Source organism: Mya arenaria, chromosome 1 (assembly GCF_026914265.1).
Source record: "Mya arenaria isolate MELC-2E11 chromosome 1, ASM2691426v1".
In the NCBI taxonomy this organism is placed as follows: Eukaryota; Metazoa; Mollusca; class Bivalvia; order Myida; family Myidae; genus Mya; species Mya arenaria.
In genome coordinates this window covers 13,417,108-13,435,041 of record NC_069122.1, presented here as the reverse complement: position 1 = coordinate 13,435,041, position 17,934 = coordinate 13,417,108, and the positions used below count along the sequence as shown (strand labels likewise).

Sequence of the window (17,934 nt, the reverse complement as noted above, 5' to 3'; positions counted from 1 at the left end):
TAAAAAAATAAAAAAAATAAACGAGCATGTTCAAAAATTAAAGAAAGACGCACTTTTTTTGGCGAAACACGACGCAGTTTTTCCCGCGAAAAATGACGTTATAGACGAATTTAAAATATTAAACGTAAAACAAGAGAACGAAAAATATATGTGCGTGTACGTTTTCACAAGACGCACTTGAGGTTTAAATGTCATAGCGATAAACGAAGAATTCATGAAAATATCGGTTAATTGAAGCTGGAACGCAAAAATATGACAGACGTCTCAAAATTGACGCCAGTGGCATAATTTGAAGACTCGTAGTTTCAAAACTGGTCCGAATATTGAAAAAGAAAAAAAAAACTTTCCCTAACTAGGCATATGCGATTCTATTCGTATACTAATTTTCAGACATTAACTTGAAAATTCGCTCATAGGCACATTCTATCTTAAGGGCCGGTGGCGATGCAAAAGTGGGTTAAAAACTGAAACGTTTAAAAAAGACATGTTTTATTTAGTTTGAGGAACGATCTTTTTAGGGGCTGAACTATAATTCTTGGTGACATGTTTTGGGTTAGTAAGGAGTTCAACAAATTTTACAATTATTTTTAACAGATTTTGGATCAAAAAGCATACACATTATTACAGAAATGTCTGTCGACATTAGTACTTCGTTTTTATGTCAAAATGCCCCTAGACTACTTATTCAACAACGCCAACAACGTTCCGATCAATTCTCACAAACATATTCTTTTGTATTAAGACATATCAGGAAAGCGTAAATATTTTTTAATTGGAAATCTGATAGAATACTTTATCGTAAAAAATGCTCTACTACTACAGCTTTTCATCTCGTATCGGATATATGAGTCATGCTTGCAAAACTAAATAGAAGTTGATTTTTTTAAATCTAAAATGTTGGTCCCTCAATCGACTTTTGCATCGCTGCCGACCCTTAATCAGACCCTATTACTGTTTCCTCTGACAATCAATTATTTGAACATTCATTGAAATAATATAATATTGGAAAATTAGTTCAAATACGTTAAATACGGAACGGAGTCCTATAACCAATAAAGAGTTCAACAGATGAGGTTACAAACAGGTTTTAGTAGAAAAGTCTGTATCTGCCGAATGTGTGACTATATTCTGTCAAAATAAGAATGTGTTCTTTGTTGGTATTTTTCAAATTATGTATTATGACCTACAAAAACGCAACATGCAATAACCTTGAAACGTTCAACAATCTGCAACGTTAGTTGTGATAGTTTAACTTCAGTAAAGGCTTTCGTACAAACTACTTCTCACTGCCACATTACTTAACTTCTGAGTTTATTTTGGCAATTTGGAATGATATTTTTTTTTGGATCCACGGGCTCGAGTAACGTTTTTTAACTCTATCCGAAGGCAAACGTTAACAATTAAAATATGTAAACTGCTATTCAAATGCAAGACAAACTTTCATTTTTAATTGACAGAATACAGTTTAATAAACAATATCATACCATTCCTTGGTTGACTTTTGTCTGTACACGAGGTCATTGATATTTGTGTCCACACCTTCTCAGGCGACCTGATCTTATAGAAACGCATTGATAATGTAAATACTTAAAAAAAAACATATTTGTACAAATGATTATTTTCAATCTGAAACAGTGCGCTAAAATACTGTTTTATCATGTGACAAAATGTTTTAAACTTAGAATAAGTGGCATCATATAATCGATAATCATTCGTTTTCACATGACAAAATTTATGTACTTGCATACCAGTATTCTTTTTCTTTTGTTTTAATACAATGCATTTGATATAACAATGAGAATAGCGTCTACTAAAACTGTGGTTACTTATCATTGCACTTATACCATAGTCAATTAACAACGTAAGTTATAATTTTAGTCTGAAACTCAGATTACGCTTAACAATCTGCATTTTAAACATATTTTATTGCATGACGATACATTTACACATTATATGATGATGATAACAACAAAGAAACAGAAACAGTGCAATGTAACAAAAGCTTACGTTCATATAAAAAGGGCATTCAAAGGGATTGGGCCACGAGTTTTACCAACATCAGTTACGGCCATTTCCCAAAATGTCACATGAAAAGCAAAAACGATTGCGTTGTCACATAAACTATGAAACCAAATGTAATATTTCATGCATTTATGTAATGTTCATATACAAAGGAATAAGAATAATGTGTCAAATAACTACGATACAAAATATTTCTAATTAATAAATCATATAATGCAATAAATAATAACTGATAAAATAGAAGTTTAGCTAAGTGTAAGAAATAAGATTGAAGAGAGAGAGCTAGAGAAATCAAGAGAGAAAAAGTGAAAGATGAGAGAGGTGGAGTGCTCCTTGTGCTTACTGTGGAGTGTCTAAGAAGCGATTACTGTACTTTATATAGTGATGCACTTCCGAAAATATTACAACATTATCATCATTAGAGAGGTTAGAAGATCCGTAAAGTAGTTTGTTAGTGCTCAGAAGATGAAATGTCTAGTGCTACGAAAAAGTCTCTGGCTTTCGACTTTAAATAGTGAGCAGTTAAAGAAGTAATGTTCGGCATTTTCTTCAGTATTACAGTGACCACATAACGGATAGTCTCTAATGTGATTATTAAACAAGTCTGAATTGAGATCACTGCAGTTATTTCGTATGCGTGCATGATAAACCGACCAACAATCTGCATTGAAACACGGACGCAAACGCTAGGCGAGTGCATCCTTTAACTTTCATTGTTTCATTGTTATTTTAGATATTTTCTGTAGTCACTCTTGCAGTTAACGGCTTGAGTTCGTTCTGTTGGTTCCTAATTTGCTGTAATAAATTTAAAATAACATAGTTTTAAGCCTGACAGGACCAGTGAAATTAATTCGTCACGATGGCTTGGATACATATATTTCTCGTTGTAAGTTTTATAAAATAGATTATTACATTTAAGATATTATTTATTTCGTTAATACAGTTTCTGTAAGATAATATAAATATGTTGATTTTTTGAAAGTATGACGATATTAAATCAATGGAAACATATTACTTTTTGTTAGTTTTTGTTTTGGGTTTGAATTCGTCATTGAGAAGAGAGACAAACATATGTTGCCATGTGAATGTATACAAATGCACCAATAATGCCAGAAATTAAATAAATTTTAGGAAGCCTTATAGTACAGTTTCCTCTGTTTAATAAGAACTTTAAAGATAATATCATTTAGACTGAGAGGGAATAAAACAACTGGCCTTGCAAAGTTGTGATTTTTGGCTGTGTTCTTTTGGCATGGTAGATGTGCTTTGGTGAGAAAAAAACGGAAATATTTAAGCGGAAAAGTATGGAAGGATCCTTCAAAACAATGAGTTGCATGTAATTGCTTGGCGTTCCCTAAACAACAGTTACTTTATTCGGAAATGCAATGCCCTAGTGCATTTTGTTCAAGGCTTAATGTTTACAATGTTAGGAATAATGTGAAATCGACATTTTGATTGCACAGTCACCAAATCTTAGCATTAGCAAACACTTCTAGATGTTCATGAAATGAACACTTTCAAACAACATTTGTCTTGACTGAAATCAAACCCACCTATGTTCCTGTACCTCGAAAATACATTGTTATAGTATTAAGGTTAAATAAATACGTTTTGAATGTTTGTGTTTGCCTGTGTTTGTTACTGTTTAAAGTAATCTAAATCACATGCCTATTTTCCGTATAATCTCAAATTTGGACGCCGTTTAACGAAAAAAAAAAAATCATCAACACAGGGCACGTTTTCAATTGAATACCAACATATTTTATAACTGGATTCAAACATTATTTTGAAAATTGTTTATTTCACCTCGTTGCATTGTTCCCCAATTGCAACACAATTACAATTCCTTCAAAAATGAAGATAACGTTTTATTTTGTATCAGTACTTTTTCCATCACTAAGCCTTAAACGAAAAATTAAAACGATGGTTTTAAAAGATGTGTTGAGCAATACATCCTTACAAAACATTAATTGTTTTGTACATACATACGGGAGTCTTTTGAAATCGTCTAATAAAGATAGCTTCAAGATTCAGTTATTTTAAGCCTCTTCTGTCTTACACAATAAAATTGACAAAAATAACTGTAAATACCATTTTAGACGAAAACGCCCACATTGTAAAAATATCAAGTCAGATCATTTCCAAGTCCATAGCAGCGTCAATTGTCCATATGTCGTATGAGTAGCATTTGAACATAGATTGTATCACAGGTGTTTCTACATATATATGTTTGTAATAAACAATATGTCTGGCTAAATAATAAAAATGTTTCCAGTAATCTAGAACGAATTAACACAGAAAGTATAATAAACATAAGGGCCTTCGTTAAAAACTATTTTCTCAAGTTACATATCTGTCAGGATTATTTAGGTTTTGTCTATTTCTTTAACCCATTTGCATTAGACAATGCTAAATAGGCTTTTGTTTCACTCGTGATCCATCAAACGTGTTTCAACTTGATTGCAATACCTTTGTTGATATCGATGTAAGGTTTTACTGCATCACTGGGTTGATTGGTTTATATAGTTATGTCACAAATGTTGTTTTTTTCTGTTGAAGGCATTTCTATTTCCATGGATATTGCAGACAATGGAATTTGTATCAGGTAAATAAAGTTCTTTCTTAGCTCATCTAAACGAAAAATGTTCAAGGGTGAGTTATTATGACTATTCACTGTCCGTCATCCGTCCAAATTCCTTCAAGCAATGTTGTTTCGTAATAAAAAGAACATGGTCGCCTGGTGGCTGGGGTAGATGTTTTTGAAAATATTCTCCTGGTACCGATATACATATTGCAAAATATCTTGATTGGAATATTAATTTCATTTATGTTGGTGCGTAAGCATAATGGCTGCCAGTTGGGCGGTGATAGTGATCACAATATGATTGTTTGAACAACTTAAAAAAAACATTTTGTCAGATACCTCTCAAAAACGGTTTCTTGTGTGACTATTTACCAAATTTATTCAAGTAAAGTAAGTTTGTTTAGAACAAGGCCACCAGAGGGAGGAACTACTTATATTTAAAGTATTTTTTCGCAACAGCTGCATGGTCAAGAGCTAAGTTATTTGGCAATTTTTATTGTCAAAGGGCCCTTAAACGTTCAAATAAAGCACCTGTTCTGGCCTGTCCTGTATGTCACTTATTTTGCATTGACTTACATAGGCAAATATGTAGCAATCCTTTTAACCAAAACGCTAATGCCCAGATCTGAGATATTGACTGTTATAATTGCAATTCATTTGTAAGACAATATCTTAATTACCTGTTTTCATACCATACACTTTCATAGCAATCACATATTTTTTTTGAGTTTGAAGACGTTTAAGTCCTTTTACGGATCATTTGAGAAAGGGACTATTTCTTCTATTTGCGGGTATCATTATGATGATTATCAACATTTATGTTTAGCGACTGGGAACCAGAACTATTTGTCATTCATTGCTCATATACGGCACGATCAGGCCGGTAAATATAGAATTAATGTTCAATGCGGGGTCTGACCGACGCCAACCAATGCAAATTTGTACGCAAATACCCGAGTTACATATACATTTCCAATCGTCAATATAGCTCAATATTTGATCAGAAAGGTTTTTTTTCAAAATGGAATATATACAGGTAACGGCAAGACGAAGTTACGTAGGTAAATGCAGAAACTCTATTTTTGACACACTAAAAATGTTTCATTCATGAATATTTGTTTCATTTAGGAGGGGTTACCAAGCAATTTATGCCTATGAAGGACCTGGTTTTCATTTGTATATCATATAAATAATTGGACACAAGTTCATTATTTACTACTTTATAATAGACATATTCCAGTAAACAGTGGCATTCAGTTTTTAAATTGCTGAATCAAGACCAGGACTCAAAGGCTAAACCCGATGTATACCCGTCATTGAAAATAATTCAAAAACAGCAAACATGACCTACTACTCCTCCTCCTACTACTACTACTACTACTACTTTTACTACTACTACTACTTCTATTGCTACAACTACTACTACTACTACTACTACTACTACTACTACTACTACTACTACTACTACTACTACTACTACTACTACTACAACTACTACTACAACTACTACTACTACTACTACTACTACTACTACTACTACTACTACTACTACTACTACTACCACTACTACTAATACTACTGTTACTGTAACTCAACATTTAGCACATTCAAGTTCGTTCTTCATAATTTATTACGCACTTCGCACATTGCTTGTTTCGACAAAAAAAAAGTCTGTTATTACTCTCAAGTGGGTATAGCTGTCACATTCGTTGATCTTGTCAAATCCAAATTCAAAACCCTAGTCATATGGGAGATTTATTTGTTTCGTTGAACACGAGGATTTTGTACTTATCCGGGTTATAACAAATATTCTTGAGTATAATACATGCGGACCAATTTCCACTTTTATTTAGAAGTGTTAATCAATTCAAATTCGGCAATCTATCCTATCAAATACAATCATTGTTAAAGTATGTCCAATTTATAAGAAAATATCAACTTTACACATAGTTTCACAGAGTATGAACAAAGTGCAATTTCCGCGGAGAGAGAAGAACGTGCATTATTGCATGTTTTTCCCTTTCCGCGGAAATTGCACTTTTTCATACACTTTTTTAACTCAATTAAACTGGCTTTATCCTTTTAGAAATGAAATGCAATATTATACATAGAATACGTTATGTGTAAGCTGTTTACATGTTGGATTAAAATTGGCAGATTTATTAGAGATTTACATATTAAGAATCTCCCAAAGTATGTAAAACCTCCAGCCGTTTTCATCAGTGCTTAAAGGGGATCTGATTGGCTTAATTGTTATGACATATAAGCGAATCGAAAATGATTAAAATGCACTTTTTACTGAAGTTGTTGTTTTTTTCTAACGGCAAAAAGTTAGGCAAATAAGAAGTGTTAAAGCTAAAATATTGATGGCTGTTACCCCTCAACAAATGTTGATATATGCTCAAACTTGTCTTTGAAGTCCACACTTTTTAAATGCTAGACTATAGTGATTTATCAAAATGAGGTAACAGGATTATTGTCAAGTGATGCTACCAATATTTTCAATAACGGTTTAAATATTCATCACATTAGTTTGGGTCTCTGTTTGACCAGTGAATAAGCGTTCGATTTTTTATTTTTTTCTGTACTGTTCCGGCGTGGGTTTGCCCCCGACTAAAACACTGTTGTTTATTGAAACTTTAATTGTATTTTTTTCTTTCATTTTGCTAACAAAGAGTAAATGATTATATTATATGTGTTTTCAGACGTTGTACGATTAATTATCCAAAAACATACGCGAGTCCTTTTAAATGGCCAAGTTTTGGCAGATGCACTGTTTGTCACATAGCTTAAACGCTGTAAACAGAATTCATTCAAATTGCACCTAAAACGCTTAATTTTGATGTCAAAAATACCCTTTAACATTCAATGTACTATGTTAGTATTACTCAACAATCTAATTACAAGTACCAGGGGGCAAATCCAGAAATGGACGTATGAAGGGTTGTTACTAAAGTTAACAGCCATTTGAAACTCGTCCCATCCTCAATATAGATTTGATTTTTAAAAAAGTGCCCCCTCCCTAAACAATGATGCATTTGATTAAAAAAAACATATTTCAGAATCCGCTAATGATTATATGCATTAATACCTTCTCCGTGTCTTGGCTAAGGCGCCCGCCTAGGGAGCGTGTGGTTTGGGTTCGTTCCCTGACTGCGTCATACCGAAAAAAGTTAATAAAAGTAGCTCCCTTGCCTGATGTTTGGTTTTAAAAGGGTAGTGTTTGGAAAAGTGTAGTACTCAGAACTTGTTAAACCCACAAAAGTTGTACGAAGTGTATTGGTACTTACCACTGAGCATTTAAAAGAACCATAAAGTCTCTTCGAAAATAGCTAAGGACTTCCTTGAATCCCATCATTGTATCCTCCTCACGTTGTCCCTTTACCAAAGGCAATGGACCATGTTGGTAAAAAAGGGGGTTTACGTATATATTTTTGGCTACTGAGCTTGTTTCCGTAGTTGTTCATATAAATATAAGTGCTTGCACTTTCACGGGTTATCCTTGACCGATATGTCTAAAGAATACAAACATTCAGTATGCTATAACCTTTAAACTAAGTGAGGTTAATGAAGAATTGAAACATTTAAGCGAGTGGTCTGATTCTTTCTTTTTTTCAAATTTCTAGGTGAAATATGCATTTGGTTTAAACAGTTTTCAGAATATGTATATTTAGAACAAACATCAGACGGAGTTATTGATAATGATGTTGAAATTGCTTTTGATTGCTCACAAGTGAAAATGCCGACGGTAGATGCGAAAAAAGGTTACATCTAACATTGTTATTTACTTGATTAATCTACATTATACAATTAATAATGAATATTATGTGGACATTTATACATCCCAACTTTATTTCCCCCTCCAGCTGTTATACTTTATTATGCTTCTATAGCTGTTATCTCAAACTTCTGTGGTCCCCAACTTCTGTAATGTCTAATTAGTGGCTAATATTATTATTTTCGATAATAATTGGCTATAGAAATATCCTTTGACAAAATTGGAATTTTAGAAAAAAACATGTTTTATAATCTAGTACTGAAAACATATGTAGAAATATTATTTTCTGTTCCAAAGTCAAATGTGTTTTTTTCCAAATATTGGATTTTTCCCTAAGTTTCGCCTGATATGGAAAATATCCAATTGAAGTTTGCCAAACTCCCGATGGGGACCTTAATTCCATTTGGTGGCCAACGGGAGAAATCAATTTAGGAAATAAATTTCTCACACTTTAATTGTTTTATGTGTTTTACCGCAATAAACAGCAAAATAGAGTACCAAAAACGGATATGCTAACTAAAATCGGGTGTTGTTCAATGAAAATGTTCGTAACATCAAATGTTTCCTTATATTGTAAGACAATTAGCTGTAGATTAACGGTAAACAATTTTATACACCTTAAACTTTTCTCCATCATCTCGTCACAATCCATTTCTTTTTCAAAGTGTACTTTACGGAAGTATATGCTATAATCGTACCTAGAATCTGAGTTATATAAAGGTACATAGCAATGTTAAGCAGTTTTCCTCTAGTTTGCATTGTCAATTGGTCAGCCTTTTAGCTCAGTTAGTCTCGTTTCAGTTATGGAATGCATGGTATGTATATAATTTAAGTTATTATATTGATTTAATTAATGTATGATCACTGGTTTGAATCAATGATTTGTTTTTAAATGTCTAAATATAATTATATTTTTTTAAATCGTTTATTTCGAAACAAAGAGTTCATGACAGGGATTTGTTTTATGAAATTAAACCTAGTGCCCTAGATTGACCTTAGCTGACCCATATTTATTCAACTGTTCAAGACAACATGCATACAGGTATCCAAATTAAGTTTCAATACAATTGGATGAAATCTGGGGATTTGATGACGGATATTTGATCTAGTGAACTTTTATCTAGATGATCCATATTCAACGAAATAAACAATTTATTTGCTTTCAAAAATGTCGTAACATGTATTAATTTATATGACAGAAATAGTGTGATCGTTTCATAGCAATAAATCCCATTATAATGTCTCATGGAAATACCATAGTAGTATGTGTTTATGTATGATCATGTCTTTATATAATTCTAAATTGTTAAAACCGTATATTTTGAAAAATAATGCGTGTATTTTTCTTCGAAAAAGTTCATTTCACACATTTGTGAGAATTGAGCGGCCAATTGATTCATTATTACAGATAAGGATGAATGCCCTCAAGATAGTTTTTTCTGTGACGAGTACAAGTTTTGCATTCGCAAAAATCGCGTATGTGACGGATTAAATGACTGTTTACACGGGGAAGATGAATCTCCCCCTGCCTGTGGTAAGTCATCCTTGTCTTTTCATATTTTATTTCTTGATAATGGTTCTGATTTTTCAATAGGATGAATTTTAAGTGGGAAGCCATTTAAAAACGTTTATTACAATTTATGGGTTTTGTTTCGAGCAGAACGATATGTATTATTTGTCTCAGATTCCATTATTCTGACAACAAGTCACGCAGTGTAATTAAAGTATTGAAATTATGAAAGCAACAATAGTGCAATGCGGTACGCCGTATTGCAACCAATTTCTTTAGTAGTGCTCAGTAATTTAGAATTTGGTATTACTACCATTAATGTAATTTTTTGAAGCATATCTCTATCAAAATAAATTGACAAAGGTTAAATGTTCTGAACAAATTGAATATATTACACCTTATATTTAACATGAGTATTATATGTGTCTAAGATAGTATACGTAATACAAACGTGTTTAATTGAAATTAGCAATTGATAAAATAAGTCAGTCTTTATGACAAGGATTTGTTTTAAGAAATTTGACCTAGTGCCCTAGGGCTGACCTTGGCTGAACCATATTCGTAACTGTTCAAAACAACATGCATACAAGTTTTTGTTTTTTTTAATTAATTTTAAATACAGTTGGATGACAACTGCTGAATTTATGACTGATATTTGATCTAGTGAACTTTTATCTAAGATGAATCATATTCAAAGTAATACGCACGTTATTTGTATTCAGAAAGATCATAACATTCATTTCATTTCTATAAAAAAATAGTGTGATCGTTTCATAACAATAAATCCCATCATAATGTGTCTTGAAAATACCATAGTAGTGTCTGTTTATGTATGGTCATAGGATTGTATCAATGATTTTGTTTTTAAATGTTTTTATATAATTTTAAATTGTTAAAACGTTTATTTTGATAATAGTGCGTGTATTCTTCTTCTAAATAATGAGTATATTTCACCCATTTGTAACATTTGATCTTCCAATTGCTTCGTTATTACAGACGTGGATGTATGCCATCAAAATGGCTTTTTTTCTGCAACGTGTATATGCAGTGCATTATCAATAGTGTGATCGTTCCATAACAATTAATCCCATTATAATGTGTCTTTGAAAAACCATAATAGTGTGGGTCCATGTATGATCATTGGATTGAATCAAAGCTTTTGTCTTCAAATGTCTTTATTTAATTATCAACTGTTAAAATCGTATATTTCGAAAAATAGTGCGTGTATTCTTCATCTGATGAATACATTCATTTCACACATTTGTGACATTTGAACGACCAATTGCTTCGTTATTACAGACATGGATGTATGCCATCAAAATGGTCATTTTTATTGTAACGCTTCCATGCAGTGCATTCTCCAATATATAGTATGCGACGGATATAAGCACTGCGTAAACGGGGAAGATGAATCTCCCCCAGCCTGTGGTAAGTCATCTTTGTATATTCATCTTTTTCTTCTTGATATTTGATTATGCAGCGAACATTGTATGATCATACAAATATATTTATATAAATACGACTAGATGTCGGGCCAGCGGCAAAGCGAACAACCGGGGCATTTAGTACTAATAGTATTTATCATGTTATACTAATAATACTATGCTTCTACTACTAATCCTATTGATGATAAAATCTTGATAGTATTACAAATTGTTAATAAATTTATCTATCCTTTTTAAATTGATTGCTTCAACATCGCAGTCACTTTTCTTTTGATATTTTATCTCGTGTTCGCCATGTTTACACTTATACACAAATTAAAGCATTGCAATGTCATAGATTACAGAGCTAACTACAAATTACCATGGCATTTTTACTTTTATATCTACTGGATTTTAACTATTGTGGCTAATTTAAATTTTGATATTTTTTGTAAATATCTGTCCAGCGTCATAGCGTCTAATCGTGGCTCCCAATACTCACACCACTAAACATATTATGCTAATCATTCTTATAATGCTACTTATAATCATAATGTTGATAGCATGTTGATAGTAATACAAACTGGTCAAACATTGCAATAAATCAGTTAATGTTTCCAACTTTTTTATATTGAGTGATACAAACCATAGGACCACGCCTCGGTATAAATGAATTAAATCAGTCTTATACGTTGTGGTGTCGGTGCTTGGGGCATTTCCAAATGACAATTTATATACAAGGGCCAATGTGGAACGCTAAAATTTAGCTGTTTTTATTTTGATAATGCTGATTTTCAATAGGATGTATTGTAAGTGGGAAGTAATTAGAACATGTTTTATCACAATTTATGGGTTTGGTTTGAAGCAGAACTATTGGTAATTTTTTGTCTCGGATTCAGTTATTATGACCATAAGCCACGCAGTGTAATAGAAGGATTCAAAATATAAAAGAAACAATAGGGAAATGAGGTACGCATTGTTTTGTTAGTAGGCATTAATTTAGGTTTTATTTTCTTATCATTAATGTAATTATTTGAGGCATATCTCTAGCAAAACAAATTGACAAAGGTTTAAAGTTTCTGAATAAATTGTATTTCTTTTATGCTTTTGGATGAAAAATGGGGTTTTATCATTAGAATAGAAACTGTGAAAATATCAAGTTGATATTTTCACTGGAAAATAAGGAGCGAAAATATCAACTTTCAGAACTACTTTTAAAATTCTTTGTAGTCACTTCCTTTTGATCAAAACAGAACACTTCAGTTTGAAGCAGAAAATACTGACAAATTTAAAGAAATATTATATACATTCAAATAAATATATATTTGGAAATTAACAACTTACCGTTTATTTCAGGTTATCACGTTTTTCAAATGTTTTCTTGATCTTGAATCTGAATGTTCGAACATTTGCTTTCATTCCAAACAAATTACAGACGAAAACAACTGTTCGAATATAAAAAGAATGTTATATCATCGTTCAAATGTATTTTGTTCTGTTTGTCGTTGTAATACATAAAACAAGCTTCCCGAAAAAATTAACACAACAATTTACAGATAATCTGATATATTTACCCCACCCACGCCTCAAAATATGTTAACAAACTAGCGTGGTCCTCATCATGATCTTGAAAACGACCTGTCTTCAAGCAAAACAGACTGGTCTCTGACAGTAAGATGACTTATATCCAAGTATCATAAAACACACTCTAAAACTAAGAAAAATGTTTAAAATCCAATGATTATCCGCATTTATTTTGCTAACACAATGGACCTTTCAGAATTTCATTCATTAAATCGCGGCGTAGTAATTTGATTATGTATCCATGCCCCGCTTAAAATAAAAGTGTTTTCGTTACTTTATGGAACATATGTACACTTATAAAACTTCATTGATTACTGTTCATTAAAGCTTTGCACTAAGAAACGAGCGAATAATAAACTATAACAATGAATAGCAGATAACATTAACTCAACAAACCGGAAGTAGAAAAGTTGACAGCTATGATTTTGCGTGAGGGGCGCCCAACGGGTAGCGGCGTAAATAACACCCTTTTCAAAAAGAGGGTTATTAAGAAATCAATTAAAACACTAATAAAACTCCGGAAATAAGCATAAAAGAAACAGAAAATTTGTTTGTTTAGTGTAAGATTGTATTATATTTCACGAGTGTCATAGAAAAACATATAGTTTTTTACGATCACATATGATTATCATATGCGACTAAGATATTATACGTTATACGAACGTGTACAATTTAAATTAACAATTGATAAGATAAAGTAGACTTAATGACAAGGATTTGTTTAAAGAAATGTGACCTAGTGCCCTAGAGCTGACCTTGGCTGACCCATATTTGTAACTGTTCAAGGCAACATGCATACAGGTATCCACATTAAATTGCAATACAATTGGATGACAACTGCTGAATTTATAAAGGACATTTTACCTAGTGAACTTTTACCTAAGGTGATTCATATTTAAATATTCGCAAGTTGTTTGTATTAAGAAAGATCATAACATTCATTTATTTTTTATAAAAAAAAAAGAGTGTGATCGTTTCATAACAATAAATCTCATCATAATGTGTCTTGGAAATACAATGGTAGTATCTGTTTATGTATGGTCATTGGAATGGATTATTGATGTTTGTTTTAAATGTCATTGTTTAATTCTAAATTGTTAATTTCGTGTATTTCGAATAATAATGCGTGTATTCTTCTTTTAAGTAATAAGTATATTTCACCCATTTGTGACATTCGATCTGCCAATTGCTTCGTTATTACTGACATGGATATATGCCATACAAATGGCGGTTTTTACTGTAACCTGTCCATGCAGTGCATAAGCAGTAGTATGATCGTTTCATAACAATAATCCCATTACAATGTGTCTTTGAAATACCATAGTAGTGTGGCTTCATGTATGATCGTTGGATTGAATCAAAGTTTTTGATTTTAAATGTCTTTATTTAATTAACAATTGTTAAAATCGTATATTTCGAAAAATAGTGCGTGTATTCTGCTTCTAACGAATAAATTCATTTCACACTTTTGTGACATTTGAACGACCAATTGCTTCGTTATTACAGGCATGGATGTATGCCATCAAAAAGGTCATTTTTATTGTAACACTTCCATGCAGTGCATCAGGAGATATGACATTTGTGACGGAGAAAAGAACTGCGTAAACGGGGAAGATGAATCTTTCCCTACCTGTGGTAAGTCATGTTTGTATTTTCATCTTTTATTTCTTGATAATTGTTATGCGGCGATTATTGTATGCTCATACAAATATATTAATATAAATACAACTAGATGTCGGACCAGCGGCATAGCAAAAAACCGGGGCATTTAGTACTAATAATACTTAACATGTAATACTAATAATACCATGCTACTACTACACATCATGATGTTGATAAAACGTTGATAGTAATACAAATTGTTAAAAATTGATATATCCTTTTTAAATTGATTGCTACAAGCTCGCGGTCACTATTTTCATGCTATGTTATCTATTTTGCGCCAATGTTATCACTCATACACCAAATGAAGCATTTGCCAGGTCATTGATTACAGAGATAATACTAATAACCATAGCATTTTAACTTTTATTTCTATTGGTATTTTACCTGTTGTGGCTAATTTAAATTTTGATATTTTTTGTAAATATCGTTCCAGCATCATAGCGTCTAATCGGGATTCGCAATACTTACACCACTTAACATATAATACTTATAATTATAATAATACTACTAATAATCATAATGTTATGTAATACAAACTGTTAAAACATTGCAATAAATCAATTAATGTATCAAACCTTTTGATATTGAGTGATACAGACCATAGGTACACGCTTCCGTATAAAAGAAATAAATCATTATTTTATGTTGTGTTGCTGGTGCTTGGGACATTTCAAAATGACAATTTATATACAAGGGCTAAAGAGGAACGCTGAATTTTAGCTGATTTTTTATTTTAATAATGCTGATTTTTCAATAGGATGTATTGTATGTGGAAAGTAATTAGAACATGTTTTATTATTTTTATGGATTTTGTTTGGAGCAGAACTATAGGTATTATTTGTCTTGGATTCCATTTTTCTGCCCATAAGCCACGCAGTGTAATAACAGGATTCAAATTATGAAAGAAACAACAGACCAATGCGGTACGCCGCATTGCAACCAAATGTTTTGTTAGTGGGCAGTAATTTAAAATTGGGTTTAAGTACCATTGATGTAATTGTTTGAAGCATATCTCTAGCAAACAAATTGACAAAGGTTTAAAGGTTCTGAACAAATTGTATATATTACATCTTATATTTAAAATATGATTATCGTATGTGACTAAGATATTATTAGTAATACGAACGTGTACAATTGGATGAAAACTGTTGAGTTTATGACGGACATTTGATCTAGTGAACTTTTACCTAATGTGATCCATATTCAACATAAAAAGCGAGTTATTTGTATCCAGAAAAATCATAACATTCATTTAAATTCTATAAAAAAATAGCATGATCGTTTCATAACAATAAATCCCATCATAATGTGTCTTGGAAATAACATAGTAGTGCGGGTGTATGTATGATCATTGGATTGAATGTTTTTTTTTTAAATGTCTTTATATAATTCAAAATAATTAAAATCGTATATTTCGAATAATAATGCATGTATTCTTCGTTTAACGAATAAGTTCATTTCACACATTTGTGACATTAGAACGGTCAATTGCTTTGTTTTTCTGTAACGTTTTCATGCAGTGCATTAGCAACTATTTAGTATGTAACGGACAAAAGGACTGTGTAAAACGGGGAAGAAGAATCTCCCCCAGCCTGTGGTAAGTCATCTATTCTCATCGTTTATTTCTTGATAATGGTTATGCAGCGATCATTGTATGCTCATAATGTAGTCATCAGTACAAATTATATACGCATTACTACGACATTGTCCCTGAAGGTCCATGTGTCGGCCGTATCACATTATCCGGGAGTGGTCCCATACCATATTGATATGGAGGGGGGGAGGTATTGAGCGACCCGCCACTGGATCGTAATGTATATTTAAAATATAAGTTTAACTATATCTGTTGCTGATTTATCTACTCCAGAAAGAAATCTCAAAATGAAATCATTGATAATTTAATGGAATTTAATTAAACTAAGTAGAACCACATGTATTATTAAAATCAATGACCGATATCGTCAAGTGCCGGCCGTCTGCAGGTACGATGTACCAAAGCGCTGTTACTTGATATTTCCTTGGTAGAGTCGGCTTTGTCAACGGGAAGTCTCGTGTTAGACCGGCCGCATTTTTTTTATATCAATGGCGTCACGCTATCTTTGCATGTTTGTCCTGACGTCTACGTGACGCAAGTCTCGCCCTACCCAGAACGGCTACAAACTATGACACATATCAACTACTATTTTTCATTTGTACTCCATGGACTATATTCATTCCAACATATTTTACTATTTAATAGCATAAGTAAATACTTTCACTTACCACTGTTTTTATCAGTACAATATAACATACCACGCGTATATAAAGCTATATAAATCATTTCCATTATATACGGCGCCATAATTAAACAATCTTTATATCAAGAACAGAGATAGCTGGTATGGGTTCGTAATATGCATTAAACAAACACTAATTCATATGTTATTTTGTCCTAAAACAATTCGCAATATCTTAATGCATGATGAATATAACAGTAAGATATATAGAAATAGCAAAAAATAACTACCATTATCGAAAATTTTACTTAAAATAATTACAATATAAGATTTTCTTTTATGCTACCTCCTGAATTTTAAATTCTTATCAAAAACCGTAATATTAAAGAAGCATTTCATGTTTAAACCTAATCAAAAACTTTCATGATTGACCAATTATTGTTTAATATGACCTTATCATAGCTAGCTAGTGTGACATAAAAGGCACGTAAAACTACAAACATAGATTTATTTATATAAAATATTAATGATAAACTTAACGCAGTCAATACCTATCGGATTTTAGTCAGATTAGAATGAATATGCTTGAAATCATGAGCACAACAAAGGGATGAACAAATATTTATAAACAAGAATTCTTTATCGATAATTAGAACAATCTTACAAAATGATCCATGATTAACATAACGTTCATTTTGTTGTATATGCCCAAATCTTGCAGTATTACGTACAAACCTATTATAATAAAGGTTTCATCCGTGACACGCGGCATATGCCATTTAAGATTGGCATCTTTTTTATTTTGTGCATTGATAATAATGGTTATTCACCATTGACTTTCGAATGTGTCTTTCTAATACTTATATTTATTCAGTGTACATTGTACGGATTTTTAAATATACGAAGCAAAATAAATAATGTATTATACAATGTTTTTATTTTAAAACTTAAGGTGTCACTGTATTTTCGACGATATATTTTTGTTTTAACGTTTAAATAATGTCAACAGTATAGGGTTAATCTTAAAAACAGTTAAGGTTGATTGAAATATATTTATCATAACTAATCCTATACATAATATATGTTTTTATTTAAAAAAAACTAGCATCTGGGACGGTTTAAACGGTTTGTAATTGTCACAAAATGTTTCA

At 31.7% G+C, this 17,934-nt stretch overlaps 2 protein-coding genes across 2 annotated transcripts in view; both read left to right on the top strand.

Annotated features, from left to right (window-relative positions):
• The window catches only part of LOC128229569 (protein white-like), a 249,223-nt gene that overhangs the window by 150,560 nt on the left and 80,729 nt on the right, over positions 1 to 17,934 (top strand). The gene's annotated exons all lie outside the window — the stretch shown is intronic.
• Positions 2,712 to 17,934, top strand: part of LOC128229521 (multiple epidermal growth factor-like domains protein 10) — a 29,000-nt gene continuing 13,777 nt past the window's right edge. The window contains exons 1-5 of the mRNA XM_052941348.1: positions 2,712 to 2,908; positions 4,582 to 4,627; positions 9,793 to 9,918; positions 11,194 to 11,322; positions 14,409 to 14,537. Coding sequence (XP_052797308.1) covers positions 2,882 to 2,908; positions 4,582 to 4,627; positions 9,793 to 9,918; positions 11,194 to 11,322; positions 14,409 to 14,537 — 457 coding nt within the window. The 5' untranslated portion in view covers positions 2,712 to 2,881. The remainder of the gene's footprint in view (positions 2,909 to 4,581; positions 4,628 to 9,792; positions 9,919 to 11,193; positions 11,323 to 14,408; positions 14,538 to 17,934) is intronic.